Below are 17,426 nucleotides of genomic sequence, written 5' to 3' on the forward strand. Positions count from 1 at the left end.
TGAGGCAGGACCACCTTCCATAAGCATCCAAAACAATGTCCCTAAAGGGGTAGGAGTGAAGGAAACAAATGCCGTTTGGTTAATTCCAGAATACATCTCCAAAAGAAGTCACAACGTCTTGAACCGAGGCAATATTCTGCGGCTCCTATCCCACATACCATCATTGGCAGAGATAAGGACGACAGATCTGGAGTCAATAGAGTTTATTAAATGTATGGATCATATGGCAGGAGAAAGAACAAGAGCAACATGGACCTCCTCAATAACTGCACACAAAATACTCCTAGAAAGTGGGATTTTAAAGTCGTGGGGGATAATCATTGCTCCGTACACCAAACCAGGCTATCCAGATCTGTTAAACCCGCAACCTATGAGGGGATCTGATGGGACTGCAAACAGACGAGTTACATCGGTGCTGAAAGGAGGCATATGGCACTGCAACACGGACATTGGACAACAGCTGGAAGAACCCCAAATTTGTCGAAACCCCTTCACATTGCAGGAACGGGAAGTGGATATAAGATGGATTTCGAGAATCATAAACAATAAAAAGGATTGATGAGATCTTCGTACCCCACATATGGTTAACGTTAATGGGCTAGTATGGCTATGCTCCTGGAACGTAAACGGGCTCGCTAATAAAATAGCAGATCTGGAATTTGTCACCTACATTAGGGCCTTCCACATAGTAGCTCTGCAAGAAACCTGGGCATTGGACCCGCCACATCTCCAAGGAATTTTGCGTTTTTACAAAAGTGCAACTAAGACAGCAAAATATGGCCATTTGCAAGGAGGTCTGACCATATATGTTGCGAATACAATTATCCACACTGCCCGCACCTTCGGCCCCAAAATTCAATCATCATTAGCAGTAACTATATCCTTTCCATCAATAACAAATACAAGGGATATCAACATTACAATAATAATTGTGTACATTCAACCAAATCGCAAAACTAAACAAGCTAAGGAAATGTGCTATTTTGTGTAAACATGCATAAGAGAAGGCCCTACTACTAATATTATCCTCATTGGGGACCTTAATCACAATTTAATGGGCTCCTCCATGGACAAAGAAGTGCTCCAGCAAAACATAAGTTGGAATATCCCACCGCATGGGAAATAACAACTGGGTAAATACATTGAGTCAGGACAATCAATCCTGGAGGACCTAGAACATCTGAATTTAAGGGCACTAAATGGTAGATCAGTCGAAGATAATCCTACTGTAACAACATACAGTTCAACGAAAACAAGCTCAATATTGGAATATACCTTTGTCTCCCTAGGTCTGTTTCATCAAATTGCATCGTTTCGTTTGGGCAACAAAGGTGACAGTGATCATCGGCCGCAGGAAATAGAACTAAGAACCACTATTCCAGCATTTGAATGCTGCTGGGCGCCATAGGGATTAGATGTCACCATCAACCTAAAAAGAATAAAATTTAAGATAGCTGCTGGCAGCAGGATGCTGGAAATTGCAAAACAGCACTTCGTCGCCAGAGATGGAGAAGGAGAAGTTGAGAAAGGGCTAAACTTTCTAACAATGATGGAAGTATATGTGTCTAAGATCAAACCACCAAACCAGCAAAGATTCAGTGGCACGAAACCTATACCATATACCGCAAAGCAAGAAATTAAGCTTGACAAAAATCAGATATATCGATCATAGAGACACCTCCGGCATAAGCCCAATGAAAAAACTCAATTGGATTTACTACGAAGCCAAAGGGTAAATTTGAAAAACCTGAAAAGGAATATCAATAGAGCTATGGAGGAGGAATTATGGGTCAAACTATTTGCTGGTGTTAAACACAATAACAGCGCCAGATTTTGGAACACAATAAACCAATTTATTCACCACAATCATGATGGAATTTCATTGAATATCGCAGAGGAAGATTGGGTAAATTACCTCAGTTTCCATTTCCAATTAAGCATTGAGCTCAGTGAGCAGGGCCAAAATACTCAAAATGAACCAGAATGCCACATGACAATCAAGGCCGATGCTGGAAATAACCCCACCGATTTTGGGATAACAAGGGGAGGTTTTTTATCTGAGGAACTCCAATCATCTCATATAACTGCAATTAAACGGCAGATAGGCAAGGGGAGAAGGGAAGATGGTCCTGGCCCTAATGGAATCCCACCAGCATTATATAAACAGGACGCAACCTTCTGGGCAGAAGCATTGGAACCTCTCCTTAGAGAAATTAGGATTTTAGAAAAAAGGAGGGTTAACGGCGGACTCCAACGACTGCACCTCCTTACTGTGTTCCCATAGTATGTGATCAAACGGTATAGTTAATGATGGTGTGCATACAAACGCCCCTGCATCCGCCGTTAGTAGATGCAAACTGCCAAGCAGATCAATGAAATTTCGGAAGGGGTTTGGAGCGGTGCACCACCAATTTACTTATCAATACATCACACCAAGTGGTCAGTAGTTTGTACTCAAAAAATCTTTATTTTAAATTAATTGTCCAACCAAAGCCTCAGCCAAGGCGTTTCGTTCAGATTGAACTTCGTCAGGGCATAAGTGAGAATGCGAATATAATCCAAAGGTATGACCACTGTCTATGTAGACAAATATCCGTCTCGAGAGGAGCTGTAAAAAACGTCGTACTTTTCAGGTAAACAGTCCTAATTGTGCTTCCAGTGCCACCTTGATAAGGGCACTGTACACGATTCTGTAACTCAATAGAAGTCCGTGCTCTCCCCTCAGAGAAATTAGGATGCTAAACTTACCGAAAGGATCAATCATTGCTCCAAAGTATAAATTCGGTGAAAAGTCGGTACCACAAAATTATCAATTAGTGGCTTTATTAGATAATGAGGCAACATTTTTTGCTGGTACATTATTAGAGGATCTCCAGGCATGGCCCACAGAAAGATCTGCAATTCCTTTCCAACAGATTGGATTTGTAAAATCAGTCGGGACAATAACCAACATACTAAGCATGGCAATGCTTATGGACAAGGCAGAGGCTGCATGGACACCTCTATACTTATGCCTTATTGACTATAAGGCCGCATTTGATCACGTCAACCGCACTAAATTATAGTCCAGACTGTACAGATGGGGGCTGCCACAGCCCCTATTAAACTTGCTAATAAACTTGCACACGGATTCATGGTTGCAGGTGAAGCTGGGCAACGGAACGTTCCTGTCGAGGCGTATTCCTACGGAAAAAGGGCTGAAACAGGGTTGTGTCTTAGCATCGACTCTCTTCAACCTATACATAGCTGACTTAGTACCACTTCTAATTAGCTGCACCTCACATGCCCCAAAACTAGGAGACACCTTGATACCCGGCCTCCTGTACGCGGACGATATGGTCCTGATTAGTAAAACAAAAGTAGGGCTACAACATCTTTTAAATGCAACGCAGGACTTCTCTAAAGCAAATGATCTAACGATCACCCCGGATAAAAAATTAACTATGATAATCAGGAAAAAAAGGAGACAAACTGGAGCCTGGTTTTGGGGAGAAACTAAAATTGAGGATACAGCGGAATATAAATATCGGTGTGTGAAGTTGGATATAGGGGGACGCTTTTTGGCACAGAAGAACAGCATCAGGCACAAAGGCCTAGTATTGGCTACCACTCTAAAATCACTAAATTCTACACTGACAGGACCATCGATCCTCCCTTTGATTGAGGTGGTTCGGGCAAAGCTGCTGCCAACAATCACCTATGGCAGTGGGGTCCAGAAAGACAGAGACGCAAAAATACTTGATGCCACAGTAACAACAGCGTATAGGGTCATCTTTGGGCTGCCCAAACGTACCTCGCCTGCGCAAATTAGGCTTGAATTTGGCGTTAAAAAACAAACAGTTGCAAGACAAGGGCCTTTATTATCGTGTGAGATAAAGTGTGAAAAGCTCCCCATGGCACACGAAATGAACAACTATGGAAGGAGTTACAACAACACACCACAACACCCGCTGCGATATATCTTTACAGTAGTTTAAACAGGATGGGGCTATGTCAGCTTTGGGAAACATCAACAACTAATACCATTTTTTAAAAACTAGTTTGGAAGACAGTGAAGCATCTTTCTTGGCTGGAGGACAAGGCCTCACTGACAAAACGGGCCCGTGGTTGAATGGCATTGAAGACATATACAGAGTTGGCAGCTCAAGCCTACTTTAATCTGGGTTATGACAAAACATAAAAATTGCCTTCATGAAGTACAGACTGTGGCTACTACCCTGTATACAACATCTTCCACCCTTGCTAAGAGAGAAAGCGGGCTCTGCATGCCGCTTATGTGGATCAGCATCTGAAGATCTGCTGCATTTACTGTGCTCCTGCCAAAAACGTCTTAAGGAACGGAAGCAACTGTTGAAGCAACACTTCAACCAAAGGGGGATTCGCACCAGGGGGCAAGCTCTGCTGGCATGCTTCGCACCCAATGATCCACAATTGAACTGTAGTCTAGTGAGGTATTTGAGACTGTGCGAAAGCAAAATGCCTGAAATGCTGACATAAGGAACCGAGCCAGCGAATCCATGGGCAAACTTCCCAAGTCGCATCGAACAGCCTTTTCATACATAATAAGAACTTTGGGGCCTATGCATCAACAATGCCATTTGCGATTCCTTATTAGCGAAAAATAAAGAATCGCTAATAAGGAATAGCAAAAGGCTATGCATGTAGGAATCGCTATTCAAATAGCGATTCCTTAATATTCCTTATTACCGAATAGGTAATACCGAATCGGTAATAAGGAATACCTACCCATTCATTCCTATGGGCTTGGAGGCCCATAGGAATGAATGTAAAGCCAGTCTGTATTAGCGATTCGGTATTACCGAATCGCTAATAGCGGGAGCACTTTCAAGGGTGCCAGGGTGTCAAAAGGACACCCTGTTGCACCCCTGAAAATGATATGTGCACATATGTTGCACACACACATGCTCTAAGGGCATGTGTGTGCGCAACATGAAACTTTGAAAAATGCACAAAAGTGCATTTTTCAAAGTTTTTGCAAATTACCATGCAGTTCATCTTCATGGTAATTTGCTCCCCCTATTAGCGAAATCGCTAATTTTTTAACTTTGATGCATTGCATTTAAGGAATCTCACTTTGGGATTCCTTAAATGCAATCGCTATTTAAGGAATCGGTATTTAAGGAATCCCTATTTAAAGAATCGCTATTTAAGGATTCCTTAAATAGCGATTTCTGCTTTTGGGTTGATGCATTGGGATTGGGTATTTTTTACTTAATACCGGGAGCTATTACTGAATCGGTATTTTACCGACTGGATTTTGGGTTGATGCATGAGGCTGTTTGTATCTGAAACACGTGGTGGTTGGATAGCACAGCACCTGAGCGCAGGTTTCGTGGAGATGCTAGTATTCTATAAGGGTTGATCTGCCAAGGCCAGATGGGCATGCCAATGCTTGACAGAATGTTTATTGACCTACTGGAATGCTCCCCGCAGCACTTGGACAGAGATTAAATAATTTGTTGGTAAAGCTGCTTATTTATAGAAAATTTTAAGCAGGTTTTTAAACACAAGACTCATGAAGGAATGAGTTGTATATGTATTTATTTGCTTTTTGAAAATGTTGTCGTTTTGCAACGGTTTTAATTTACTATGCAAATAAATTTATACCATATAATTTATACCTTACCAGATAGGAAGTCATAAAGTTAAGAAAAAGACATAGGCTAATATCATTCCAGTCTTATTGGTTTCACTTTTCATCTTTTTGTCTATTTTGTTCTCATATTCAACTGCTTCTTCTTAGGTTCACCCTATCCAGACTTCATGTATCTGAGCTTCCCACCTTTAAGTTGCTCAGTCCAATGCAGACTTCTTAATCATCACTGTATTCATCTCTTATGTTTAGTTCGCAGCAAGAAAGAAGGTGGAACTTTTAATGGTGTCTTTATATTGGAGTCTGAAGGATTTAGTGATGTCATCTCTTTTAACACTGAGATGATCTTTGTGGCTGGTGTTGATTCTAGCTGAGTCGCATTAAAGATAGCATGCACAAAGTAAGGGCTAATGTAACATGCAATCTTTTATGTTCATAATAAACTTTTATCTACATAGCTTTTTGAAATGTTTAGATAATAGATTGTCAAAATATATTTGTATGAATACAAGAATTAGAATGTATGATTTGGTAAAAATATATATACTGCCAATTTTGATTTATATGCACAATAAATTTAAAAGATGCATTACTACCACTGAGTAGGACACAACTGTTGTGCAAATGATACATTACTACCATTGAGTAGGCCACTACTGTTGTGTAAAGGATGCATTACTACCACTGAGTAAGACACAAGTGTTGTGTAAAGAACTCATCACTACCACTGCATAGGACACAACTATTGTGTAAAGGATACATGACTACCACTGAGTAGGACACAACTGTTCTGCAAAGTATACATACTACCACTGAGTAGGACATAACTGGTGTGCACATGATACATCACTACCAGTGAGTAGGACACAACTGTTGTGTAAAGGATAAATTATTACCTCTAAATAGGACACAGATGTTGTGTAAAAGATACATTATTACCACTGCGTACGGGACAACTGTAGTGTAAAGGAACATTACTACCACTGTGTAGGACACTACTGTTGTGTGAAGGATATATTACTACCACTGAGTAGGATGCAACTTTTATGCACACGATACATTACTACCAATGAGTAGAACACAGCTGTTGTGTACAGGATACATTGCTACCATTGAGTAGGCCACTACTGTTGTGTAAAGGATGCATTACTACCACTGAGTAGGATCAAACTGTTGTGTACAGGATAAATTACTAGCACTGAGAAGGACATAATTGTTGCGTACAGGATACATTACTACCACTGAGTAGGACACAGCTGCTGTGTACAGGATACATTACTACCACTGAGTAGGGCACAATTGTTGTGCACAGTATACATACTACCACTCAGTAGGACACAACTGTTGTGTACAGGATACATTACTGCCACTGATTAGGGCACAACTGTTGTGTAAAGGATACATTATAGAGCATGCTTTCATCAAAGGTCTTGTATATTTATTTTCAAAATCCTTTTTAACGTCTCTGTTTAGCCAGTGGATTACCAAAGTACTTTTAGAAGTTACCCCTCAAAACACAGCACACGCACCTTTTTAATTTTCACTTTTCCTAAATATTTTGCATTATCTCCATGAGCAAGTTAAAGACATTAATTACTTGAGTAGAAGACAACTGGAAAAAGAGGAGGTATACCAACTGAAAGGCAACTACTGGAAGCCCACCACCTTCTAGAAGGGAGAGAGTCTGCCGTTTCTTCAGGGAATCAGCAGAAGGTTACTCACCCAGGACGTGGATCCCCCAGGTCGCTTGATTAGACAGGTGCGTGACATTGTTAGAGGTGGTACAGGTATAGTTCCCAGAGTCAGTCAGAGTTAGAGAGTTAAAGCGTAGTTCAGGTCCTGATTTTGATAAGGATTGACCGTTGAGAAGCCATGTGTACAGTGCAGGAGGGTAAGATGCAGCCGTGCAAGAGAGGGTTAGAGCCGAGCCGGCCAGATAGACCGGCTTCTCAGGGCTGGCAGAGATCACCGGAGTGTCAGGTCCATCTGAAACAAACACATTAAATGAACATTTAGGAAAAACAATGGAACAAATTGTTTCTATTCTACTTGGTGCAAGTGTTCATTAAAATTTAGAACTTCTGCAGAAATTAGCATTCAAAAATAGTCTGTGGAAAGCCATCCTGACTGTACGTATGGATTCTTTCAGCCTGAGAAAATTCTGATTTTGTTCACATGAACCAGTTTTATCAGCAGACTACCAGGCTGGTGTTGTTTCTTGTCTACAACACAGGGATTTAACCTCCTATCAGAAATAGGAAGAGCACAAAGACCAGCATAATCTTTAATAAGGTGGACAGAGGCAATCGGTAAAATGGAGATGAAATTCAGAGGTGGTGGGCAAACTCGGCTCTGTGCGGTTTGCAATAATTGAGTGAATATACAAGGAAGATGCGCTGCCCAGTAAGTAGGGTTTTAAAATTCTGTGATTCTGAGCATTGTTTGTTTGTAATGTTCTATCAATATGATTTGTTCAAAAGGAACCCTGTGATTTCTCATGCATAATTATAAACTTACAGTACATGTCTCTGGGCCACATTAGAAGTGGGCCACTAATCATGTTTCAGACCAAAACATCTGTTTTCAGAAGGAAGGGGATTACAAGTGGCTTGGTATTTCTGGACATAATACCCCTGGAAAAAAAGGTTTGGATTACCTGCCTCAAAAGAGCACTTAATCCAAACAATCATGCAGAAAACAGTGTGCTATCTTCACACCCTACGTGACATTGCTCATTTCAGGACCATAACTTCTAATGCACCAATAAAGGTGTGACATTTCTGCCCAGTAAAGCTAACACCAGGACCCTCATTAAATGAACGCGTAATCAACAAGGGGACAAAAGAGCTAATTATTTAAAGAGGTCCTGTTCCTTTGCTCCTATGTGTACGCATCTGATTTATCAGAAGGAAACAGTTCCTCTCTTGAGGCGGAGGTGCTAAAGATCACTGTCTGCCTTCTGTTAGTGGTCACAGGGGGATCTGTATTTCAGATAGTAATGCCCTCACACACCTGTTAGGGTGTCATGCTTCATCATAGGGCGCTCCTCGTCAGACCGGCGCTGCAATGTCCAACGGGCCTGGTGGCATCTTTAGCAGAGTTATTTTGATCTGAGATCGCCGTATGTGAAGGGTGTGTGTGAGTGAAGATTGAGTGAATCATAATGTGTGTTCTGAGTCAAAAAAGTGATTAAAATAGGGTCCGGCCATATTTAGATGACGGGTAGGCACCGTGGAACGCCGGCTATGCCCGCGCCTTGATTTGGTGGGTCTGTTCCAGTGGTCGGGCCGCTTTCCCTTCATCTATGAAGTTTCACTCTCCACTCAACTGAGGCGGAGACCTCCCACAAGTTCCAGAACTAGGAGCTTGTTTACATATATTGTAGATCCCCCTATTTAGGGAGATCAGACACTGGTCCACCACGTTTGGGGACCCTACAGATCTATCCTTGGTCCTGAAGAAGTGTTGGTTAATCTTGGAGCACTCACGACATGAAACATGTTGACCATATTCAACTAATGGCTACCTAGATACCTTGAATAGTTGCAGTAGCCCCACTGTTTTTACTTAGCCCCAGCCCCAATACCCGAATTAAAATATTCATAGGGCCGGAGCCTATTTTAATCACTTTTTTTTACAGATCCCCCTGTGACCACTAACAGCAGGCAGACAGTGATCTTTAGCACCTCCGCCTCAAGAGAGGAACTGTTCCCTCATTAAATAAGACAGATTTCCCCCATGGTTTCCCCAGTATCAGTAAGTCCTGCGGTGGGCAAAATCTGGCTCATTATGAGCTGGATCGTGAGAGTATATTAAGAAATGAGAAATTACCAGGGAAACTAGTCATTACCAGTCACGTTTTTGGGCCTTTAACTTCCCAACTCTCTGGGTGAGTTAGGAGATCTGAGGTGTTTCTGCAGATATCATTATTCTGTCCGTCAGAATTAAGAGTCCATTTACATTTGTAATGAGGGTCTAGGTCTTCTATTATCATGCTGCTGTTACCAACCCGCTTTTAAATGGCCCAATGTGTTACAGTAGCTGTGTACACATGGTTGAATTGATGGTACAACATCTCTCTTTAGATCCTTTTTTTTAACGTCTAAAGCTTAATCAGAAAAAAATCAAGGTTAGCAGTTGGTACAAATTTTCTACTTGACAAAAAGCAGGTTAGGAGTTTCCTGGTGACACTTACAGCTAACGGTGAGAGTGTATTGGCTGCTGGTGGAATGACTGACAGCGTTGGACGCCCCGCAGGTGAAGCTGGTTCCGGTGTCATTCCTGGTGCAGGGTGAAAGAGTGAGAGTCTGGCTGTTACTAGTGATATTAATCCTTCCTCCAGAAGTAATCAATTTGTTGTCCTGGTACCACTGATATGAGACGTCTGTGCCCGATGCATTGCAGACCAGAACCAGTGATCCATTCTCTACCGGGTTCTGAGTCACTACTTGAATATCAGGGATAGAAACACCTTCTGTAGAGAAGAAAAATGTGCAAATGTCAATTTCTCAGATGCATGTCTTAATACAGGAGTCTCTCTATCCTGCCACAATTTACCACCAATCTTTTTTCCAACTCCGAAGTATCTCTTTTTCAAACAGCAGCTAATCTCTTCACACACAACATTTGCCCTCATTTGCATACTAAACTCTCTTCTTTAGAACTTAAATTAAATCTCGTCTTAAAAATGTAAGTCTCAAGGTGCGGTTATACAATTATCTCAGAGGACCTCAACAGTGTTGGATATGTCTCAATTTGTTTATTTTGATTAAAAATATAATAAAACTAGAAAATTATTGAAGAAGGATCAAAGCCCCAGACAGTGGCTTATTACTAACAAATATTCCATTATGCACTCAGGTTCCTCATCACCACTGCCAAACCCTCCTCCTACATCAAGATTTATGATTAGATTATTCCAAACGCTACCTAAACATTCTTATTCTTCACAAAATCCAGCTACTCAAAAGCTGCCTTCAACACATTTACAACTGGATATCCAGCACCTGGCTAAAAAGTCATCCTGATTGATGGAATTCCTCCAGTTTATCAATAGAAACAATGATTCAAGAAGAACTTGGAGGCCAAACAAAAAAATCTCTTAAGATTCACCTGCAACACTTATCTTACCTTCACATAACACATCGCCCAAAAACAAATACAAGATCAGTTCACTCCAAGAAGAAGTAAGTGAAACCTCCCCTCTTGGAAATTAATTTGTGAATGACAGCTCAAGCACAAGTACTCTCACACTAGAGCAAGGGCAAAGCCTTGCTCTGTCATTGCCCTGATACCACATTGTCCCCCTGCAGTGCATCACACACTCTGCAGCATATATCATCTCATGATCTAAGAAGGTTTGACTTTATGGCCCTAACTCTGAAGAAACTACACAGGCCCCTCACTAAGGCCGCATGATCTTCAAGACTAGCAGCATCACACCAAGGTCACCAGAAGTGGTGAAGCAGGCATGGGTGACCCTACATTAAGGGTCTTCCCTAAAAAGCAAAAGGGCCTTTTTATGGAAAACTTTTAATTTTGTATCACCCATCCTTGATTCTCCTGGTATCAGTTTCATGAAAACAGGTATTTGCATTATTAAGAGGATTTACCCTTACACATTATTTGTAAGTATTGTTTCCCTCCCCCAATTATGCTATATAGCTCAAACAAGACTGCCTTGAGCAACACACTATCTTGCACCACGGTGTAACACAGAATTTGTACTGGAAGCATACTCTTCATATGAAAATGCCTATGCCTAGACAAACTCAGGCAAACTAGAAAAACTCAGAAGCATCCTATGTACTATTGTGCTCATGCAACAAGCGTGAAACAACCTTTACAACGCAACCATTACATCGCACTACATTTACAACGCAGTCATTACATCGCAACATCCTTTACAACGCATGTCACTACAACGCATCCATTACATTGCATGTCACTACAACGCATGACACTACATCGCATGTCACCACAACGCAGGCATTACATCGCATGTCATTACAACGCATAGTACCCCTACACTATCCAACACTTACCCTACTGTTGTACCCCCCTGGAGTCAGAATAGTAATTTTTAACCCTACCTTATCCAACACTTACCTTAAATGCAATGTAATGGTATGCGTTGTAATGGTATGCATTGTAAAGGTATAATGCGATGTAACAGAATGCGTTGTAAATGTAGTTTTAAAAAATTTGTTGTAGTGGTGTGCGATGTAAATGTATGCGTGATAAAGGGTGTTGCGATGTAAAAACAGCATTGTAAAGGCATGCATTGTAAATTTATGCATTGTAGCGTCATACATTCGCAACAATCACGTATCCCCTGTTTTACACCTTCTTCACGGAGCTGTTAGTATTTGACACAATGCCAGGTCTGTCTGTCTTTGAAGAAAAGGCTTTGTGTCAAAACCTAACCTAGACTATTTTTCTGACAGCTATGTGCTCAGTTTATCAGTTTAAGACTCGCAGGTAAACAACCTAGGATCAAATGGGAGGCACTGAAGGGGATTTGAAGCCCTGGACCTGGATTTATATTATTTCTGAGCCCAGGCACACTATGCACCCTGCTGGTTTTACCCAGTCCCATCCACCCCACACCTGGCAGTGGAGAAGGACTCTATATCAATGACGAGGCTGAGGTTGGTGACTGGTGCTCCTACTCCACACTCTACACATTGAATATGAACACAGCAGTATGCACCACTGGAGCTTGGAGTGAGGTAGCTAGGTGGCAGGGACTCAGAAGCAGTTCCTCCCATAGGGTGGACGAGCAACACCTCACAGTCTGCTGCAAGTTCGGCAGCAGATGTAAATGAATAAAATGGTTAATACTATTTTATTATTAAGTACTGTGCCGAGTGCGGTTCTAGCTTGAGAGTTAGCCAGGTGGGGGCCCGGGATAATTCGTAATGATTGACACTGGGGATGACTAAAGTGTAAAGTGTGGAGTGGGCATGTTGGATTGGCCGGCTGTCTTGCGACAGCCAGCCCGACATGCACACTTCAGACCACACCAATCCCAGCTGTTTTAAACAGTTCGGAAGATTCCAGAGAAGCACCTAGTCCAGAACAGAGTGCCAGGGTGGCCTGCTCCCACCATTACTGGTGCTTCTCCCATACTGAAAACCGCATGGAAGCAGTTCCAGGACTGGTTAGGTTGTTCAAGCACCAGTGGATACGCCACCATGATTCATTGAGCTCTGGAGCTAAGAGTGAATGAAGGTGCTGCGTGGTTCTCGCCCTACCAGTACACAGTGTCAACAACTAAAACAGAGGAACCTCTTAACTTGCCTATCTAGTTTTTACCTGGGTAATCACTCTAACCAAACATTTCCCCTTTAACCATAAATTCTCACTGCACAAAAGGTCTTTCCTTTTTTATTATTTATCAAAAATATTTTTTCTTTTCTTATAATATGAACTTTTTTAAGGATACAATTTATATAAAAATCACAAAAACATTTACACATACGACAGTGTCATAATGTCATTTCAATTTACAAAGAGGCCATAAAGGGCTTCTATTGATTTAGAGGCAAATTGTAATAACCCCCAGAGACAATGTAAAAAGCACCATCATCCTTCCAATCTCACCTTTCATTCTGCTCATGCAAACCAACATACATTCCAGCATAAACAAAAAATCACAGTAGAAGTGAAAAAGTCACAATAAAAACCACTTCTGAAAGGAGGAGTCCTGCTCATAAATTATGTTTGTCACATTTGTTGTGAAGCCCAATTTTGACATTTCACAGATCCATCCGATTAATTCTTTGTTAAATTTTCTTTTGATGTAGTTCTTGAATAGGGCTCCTAGAAGTGTGATGAATGGTCTACGTACGTTTCGGTGACAACCTATACATTTATATCACCTTCTTCAGGACCAAAAAAAGAAGTAGAGTTTTCATCTGTGAAGTAGTCTGGGGGGCTAGCTGTAATAATGCGAAAAAAGGGAAATGTCGTATAATTCGAATAAGCAATTATTTTATTAAGAAACTTTATATGTTCATATTATTAGCACCTCATTACTCCTGAACCACCTTGTTCCAAATTGTGAATAAAGGAAAACATGAACTGTTTTAGTTCATGAAATTTGAAGATCACCAAAGTGTGATACTGGGTGAGCACAAAAAACATACATCATTTTTAGTAAAAGTTGTGTAGCGTGACAAGTAGAAATACCTACACCAAGATGAAATAAACCAAAAAACTTAAAAATCTACATGTATTTAGAGACATGGAAGTGTCTCTGATTAGAACGTCTGGGTCATAATAGACAGACAAATATATTCTTGCAGAAGCAAATTCTACGGAGAGGATAAAGTATGATGATGGTTAGTACTTAGGCTATTGTATCATGTTTTCTATGACAGAAATAATGGAGGCCGAGAAAAAACGGCTTACCCCTAAAGGAATTTTGCTCTCAACCAAAAGGACAGAGTTAATACAGTCCGACCTGTGTTTTTGCAAGGTATGTATTCCATATTTGATAAGATATGATGGCTCCATCTATAACACAGGATATCAAAAATTACCTACAAATAAGCTCATAGATTGTGCCGCTCACTAGGGACATGTCCCTGCAGGGATTCTTACCTAAATTAGAGCATGTCTGTCGATATCATGGGGTATGTTGTTTCTGGTTTGTTGTTCTTGCAGAGTTTTATTTCCTGGATTGATAGTTCCCGAAAATGCGGACTGAAAATAGGAAAGATATTTGAAATATGTATTGGTGGTTGTTACTTTGTACAATTGACACAAAATCTAAGTATGGGTCAATGCGTGATATGATGTTGTGTGATAGTTCACAACAAAAAGATGAGTTTATATGTGTCGTAACTAAGCCCACCAGTTAGTTATGTGGGATGTTAACGATAATCTTGAAGGAGAAATTATAAGTGCATGTGCCCTTAATGATTCTCGCATCTCTAAACTGAAAATAAGAATAGCATATTGGTTTAACATGACAAAATGTGTCAAATAAACACGTCTTATGGCAGACCCAGCAAAGAATATATATGCGTGTAAGTGTTAAATGAATAACATTTTCAAAATTGCATAGAAAAGTGTACTATGATGTACATGAAAATGTCATCTAATAAGATGGTGATCAAAGTTTATAAGTCAACTGCAGCGGCTAGACAAACTAAATCCTGCACAAACACAGGGACGTGATCAAAGACATGAGATTTTCTACAAACTCCTCGGTGAAGCTAGACAGGAGATCTGGCAAAATTATGACCCACCGCATGTGCATGTCGAAAGTATAAAATCACTGGCCAGTTTGTAGCAAACTTAAAAACCAACGGTCTTAGTGTGAACGGTTAGTATTTCTGTTTATTTGATAGGGTATAGTGACTTGTCGGTTAAGAAACAAATAAATCGAACTAACTGCAAAACGAGGGTCAAATGCAAAGCGAAGGTACACGATTGCTATTTCTGTCTATTTGAAAGAGACGCAGCGACCTGTAAATTTAAAACGCACTGTCGTATTGTGGCCCAGGGCCTAGGAATAAACGGGGACACCACACGTGTTCTCTAGTTGTGGCCAGTACAATGCTTGCCACGCCCAGCACTCCGGGCCCTTTATTCTTTTCATCACGTGCCTCCTGTGTGGACGTCGGGCACGTCCACGGAGTGCAGGCACAAAGGGGGAAACTCCTTTCACTATTGCCAGGGACCTCCGTGACAGTGGTCGGGTCCACTTGGCAAACACTACATTCCTCCTTTACCCACAAATGCAAAAACTAAACAAACGTAAGGCCTAGCGACAAAACATCTTTAAAGTCTCAAACTCAGTCTCTGCAGGTTTCCTGAACAAACAAAAAGAACAGTCTTACTTGGTCTTGGCAGAGGTGCAGCTCACTTCCGCATCGGGAGTTGACAGCGGGCCACAAAGTCTTGGTACCTCTGGGATGGCTGCGGACATGGGCGTAGGTGGTACCTGCTCTGGCTGCGCCCTTCTGGAGGGGTTGGTCACAATCTATGAGCTTATTTGTAGGTAATTTTTGATATCCTGTGTTATAGATGGAGCCATCATATCTTATAAAATATGGAATACATACCTTGACTGCAAAAACACAGGTCGGACTGTATTAACTCTGTCCTTTTGGTTGAGAGCAAAATTCCTTTAGGGGTAGGCCGTTTTTTATCGGCCTCCATTATTTCTGTCATAGAAAACATGATACAATAGCCTAAGTATTATCCTCTCCGTAGAATTTGCTTCTGCAAGAATATATTTGTCTGTCTATTATGACCCAGACGTTCTAATCAGAGACACTTCCATGCCTCTAAATACATGTAGGTTTTTAAGCTTTTTGGTTTATTTCATCTTGGTGTAGGTATTTCTACTTGTCACGCTACACAACTTTTACTAAAAATGATGTATGTTTTTTGTGCTCACCCAGTATCACACTTTGGTGATCTTCAAATTTCATAAACTAAAACAGTTCATGTTTTCCTTTATTCACATTTGGAACAAAGTGGTTCAGGAGTAATGAGGTGCAGTTAATATGAACATATAAAGTTTCTTAATAAAATAATTGTTTTTTTGAATTATACATTTCCCTTTTTTCGCATTATCACGGATAGACCCCCAGACTACTTCACAGATGAAAACTATACTTCTTTTTTTGGTCCTGAAGAAGGTGATATAAATGTATAGGTTGTCACTGAAACATACGTAGACCATTCATCACACTTCTAGGAGTCCTATTCAAGAACTACATCAAAAGAAAATTTAACAAAGAATTAATCAGATGGATCTGTGAAATGTCAAAATTGTGCTTCTCAAGAAATGTGACAAACATAATTTATGAGCAGGACTCCTCCTTTCAGAAGTGGTTTTTATTGTGACTTTTTCACTTCTACTGTGATTTTTTGTTTGTGCTGGAATGCATGAGCAGAATGAAAGGTGAGATTGGAAGGATGATGGTGTTTTTTACATTGTCTCTGGGGCTTATTACAATTTGCCTCTAAATCAATAGAAGCCATTTATGGCCTCTTTGTAAATTGAAGTGACATTATGACACTGTCGTATGTGTAAACGTTTTTGTGATTTTGATATAAATTGTATCCTTAAAAAAGTTCATGATATTATAAGAAAAGAAAAAATATGTTTGATAAATAAACAAAGAAGAAAAAAGGAAGAGCTTTCTTGCAGTGAGAATTTATGGTTAAAGGCGAAATGTTTGGTTAGAGTGATTACCCAGGTAAAAACTAGATAGGCCAGTTAAGAGGTTCCTCTGTTTTTGTTGTTTTTTCCCCCCTCCTCTTGGGCCTTAAAGTATTCGGGGGACACCTTGTTGTACACCACACACAGTGTCTACAACTGCCATCAGGTCAGGCACACACAACTCTGTGGCAGGGGCGGCCGGCATGGCTCACGGGTGGCGGGGCAGTGGGATCGCACAGTGGGGGGGGTCACGAGGGGATCGCATGGGGGGATCGGGCATGGATACATTATAAATTAAAAAATAAAAACAAACTTACCTTGCCGCCGGCTGTGACCCCCGTCTCTGCTCTCCTTGACCACATCGAGGAACAGTAAGCAGGCCCCACTAACCAATCACAATGCTGCAATGCAGAGTTGTAATTGGTGAGCACCCAGGCTCCCCTGACCAATCAAAATGCGGCAATGCAGTGTTGTGATTGGTTTTGAGCGTCCTGGTTTGACACTCAACCAGGTAATGGGGGCCTGGGCTTGCACTCCTTGCAGTCTGTAATGCACCCTGCACGGAGAAGGGGAAAGTGTGCATGACTGGTTTGGGCACCCGAGAGGGCCGACCAGTCACTGCGCACT

General features: G+C 41.1%; 1 protein-coding gene across 2 annotated transcripts in view; it reads right to left on the reverse strand.

Moving 5' to 3' along the window:
• Positions 1–17,426, reverse strand: part of LOC146808738 (cell adhesion molecule CEACAM6-like) — a 262,138-nt gene that overhangs the window by 165,608 nt on the left and 79,104 nt on the right. For both annotated transcript variants that reach the window (XM_085615548.1, XM_085615549.1), the window contains exons 2-3: positions 9,810–10,088; positions 7,337–7,600 (exon numbers count right to left, since the gene is read on the reverse strand). In XM_085615548.1, coding sequence (XP_085471674.1) covers positions 7,337–7,600; positions 9,810–10,088 — 543 coding nt within the window. The remainder of the gene's footprint in view (positions 1–7,336; positions 7,601–9,809; positions 10,089–17,426) is intronic.

The sequence above is a fragment of the Triturus cristatus genome, chromosome 7, assembly GCF_964204655.1.
Source record: "Triturus cristatus chromosome 7, aTriCri1.1, whole genome shotgun sequence".
In the NCBI taxonomy this organism is placed as follows: domain Eukaryota; kingdom Metazoa; phylum Chordata; class Amphibia; order Caudata; family Salamandridae; genus Triturus; species Triturus cristatus.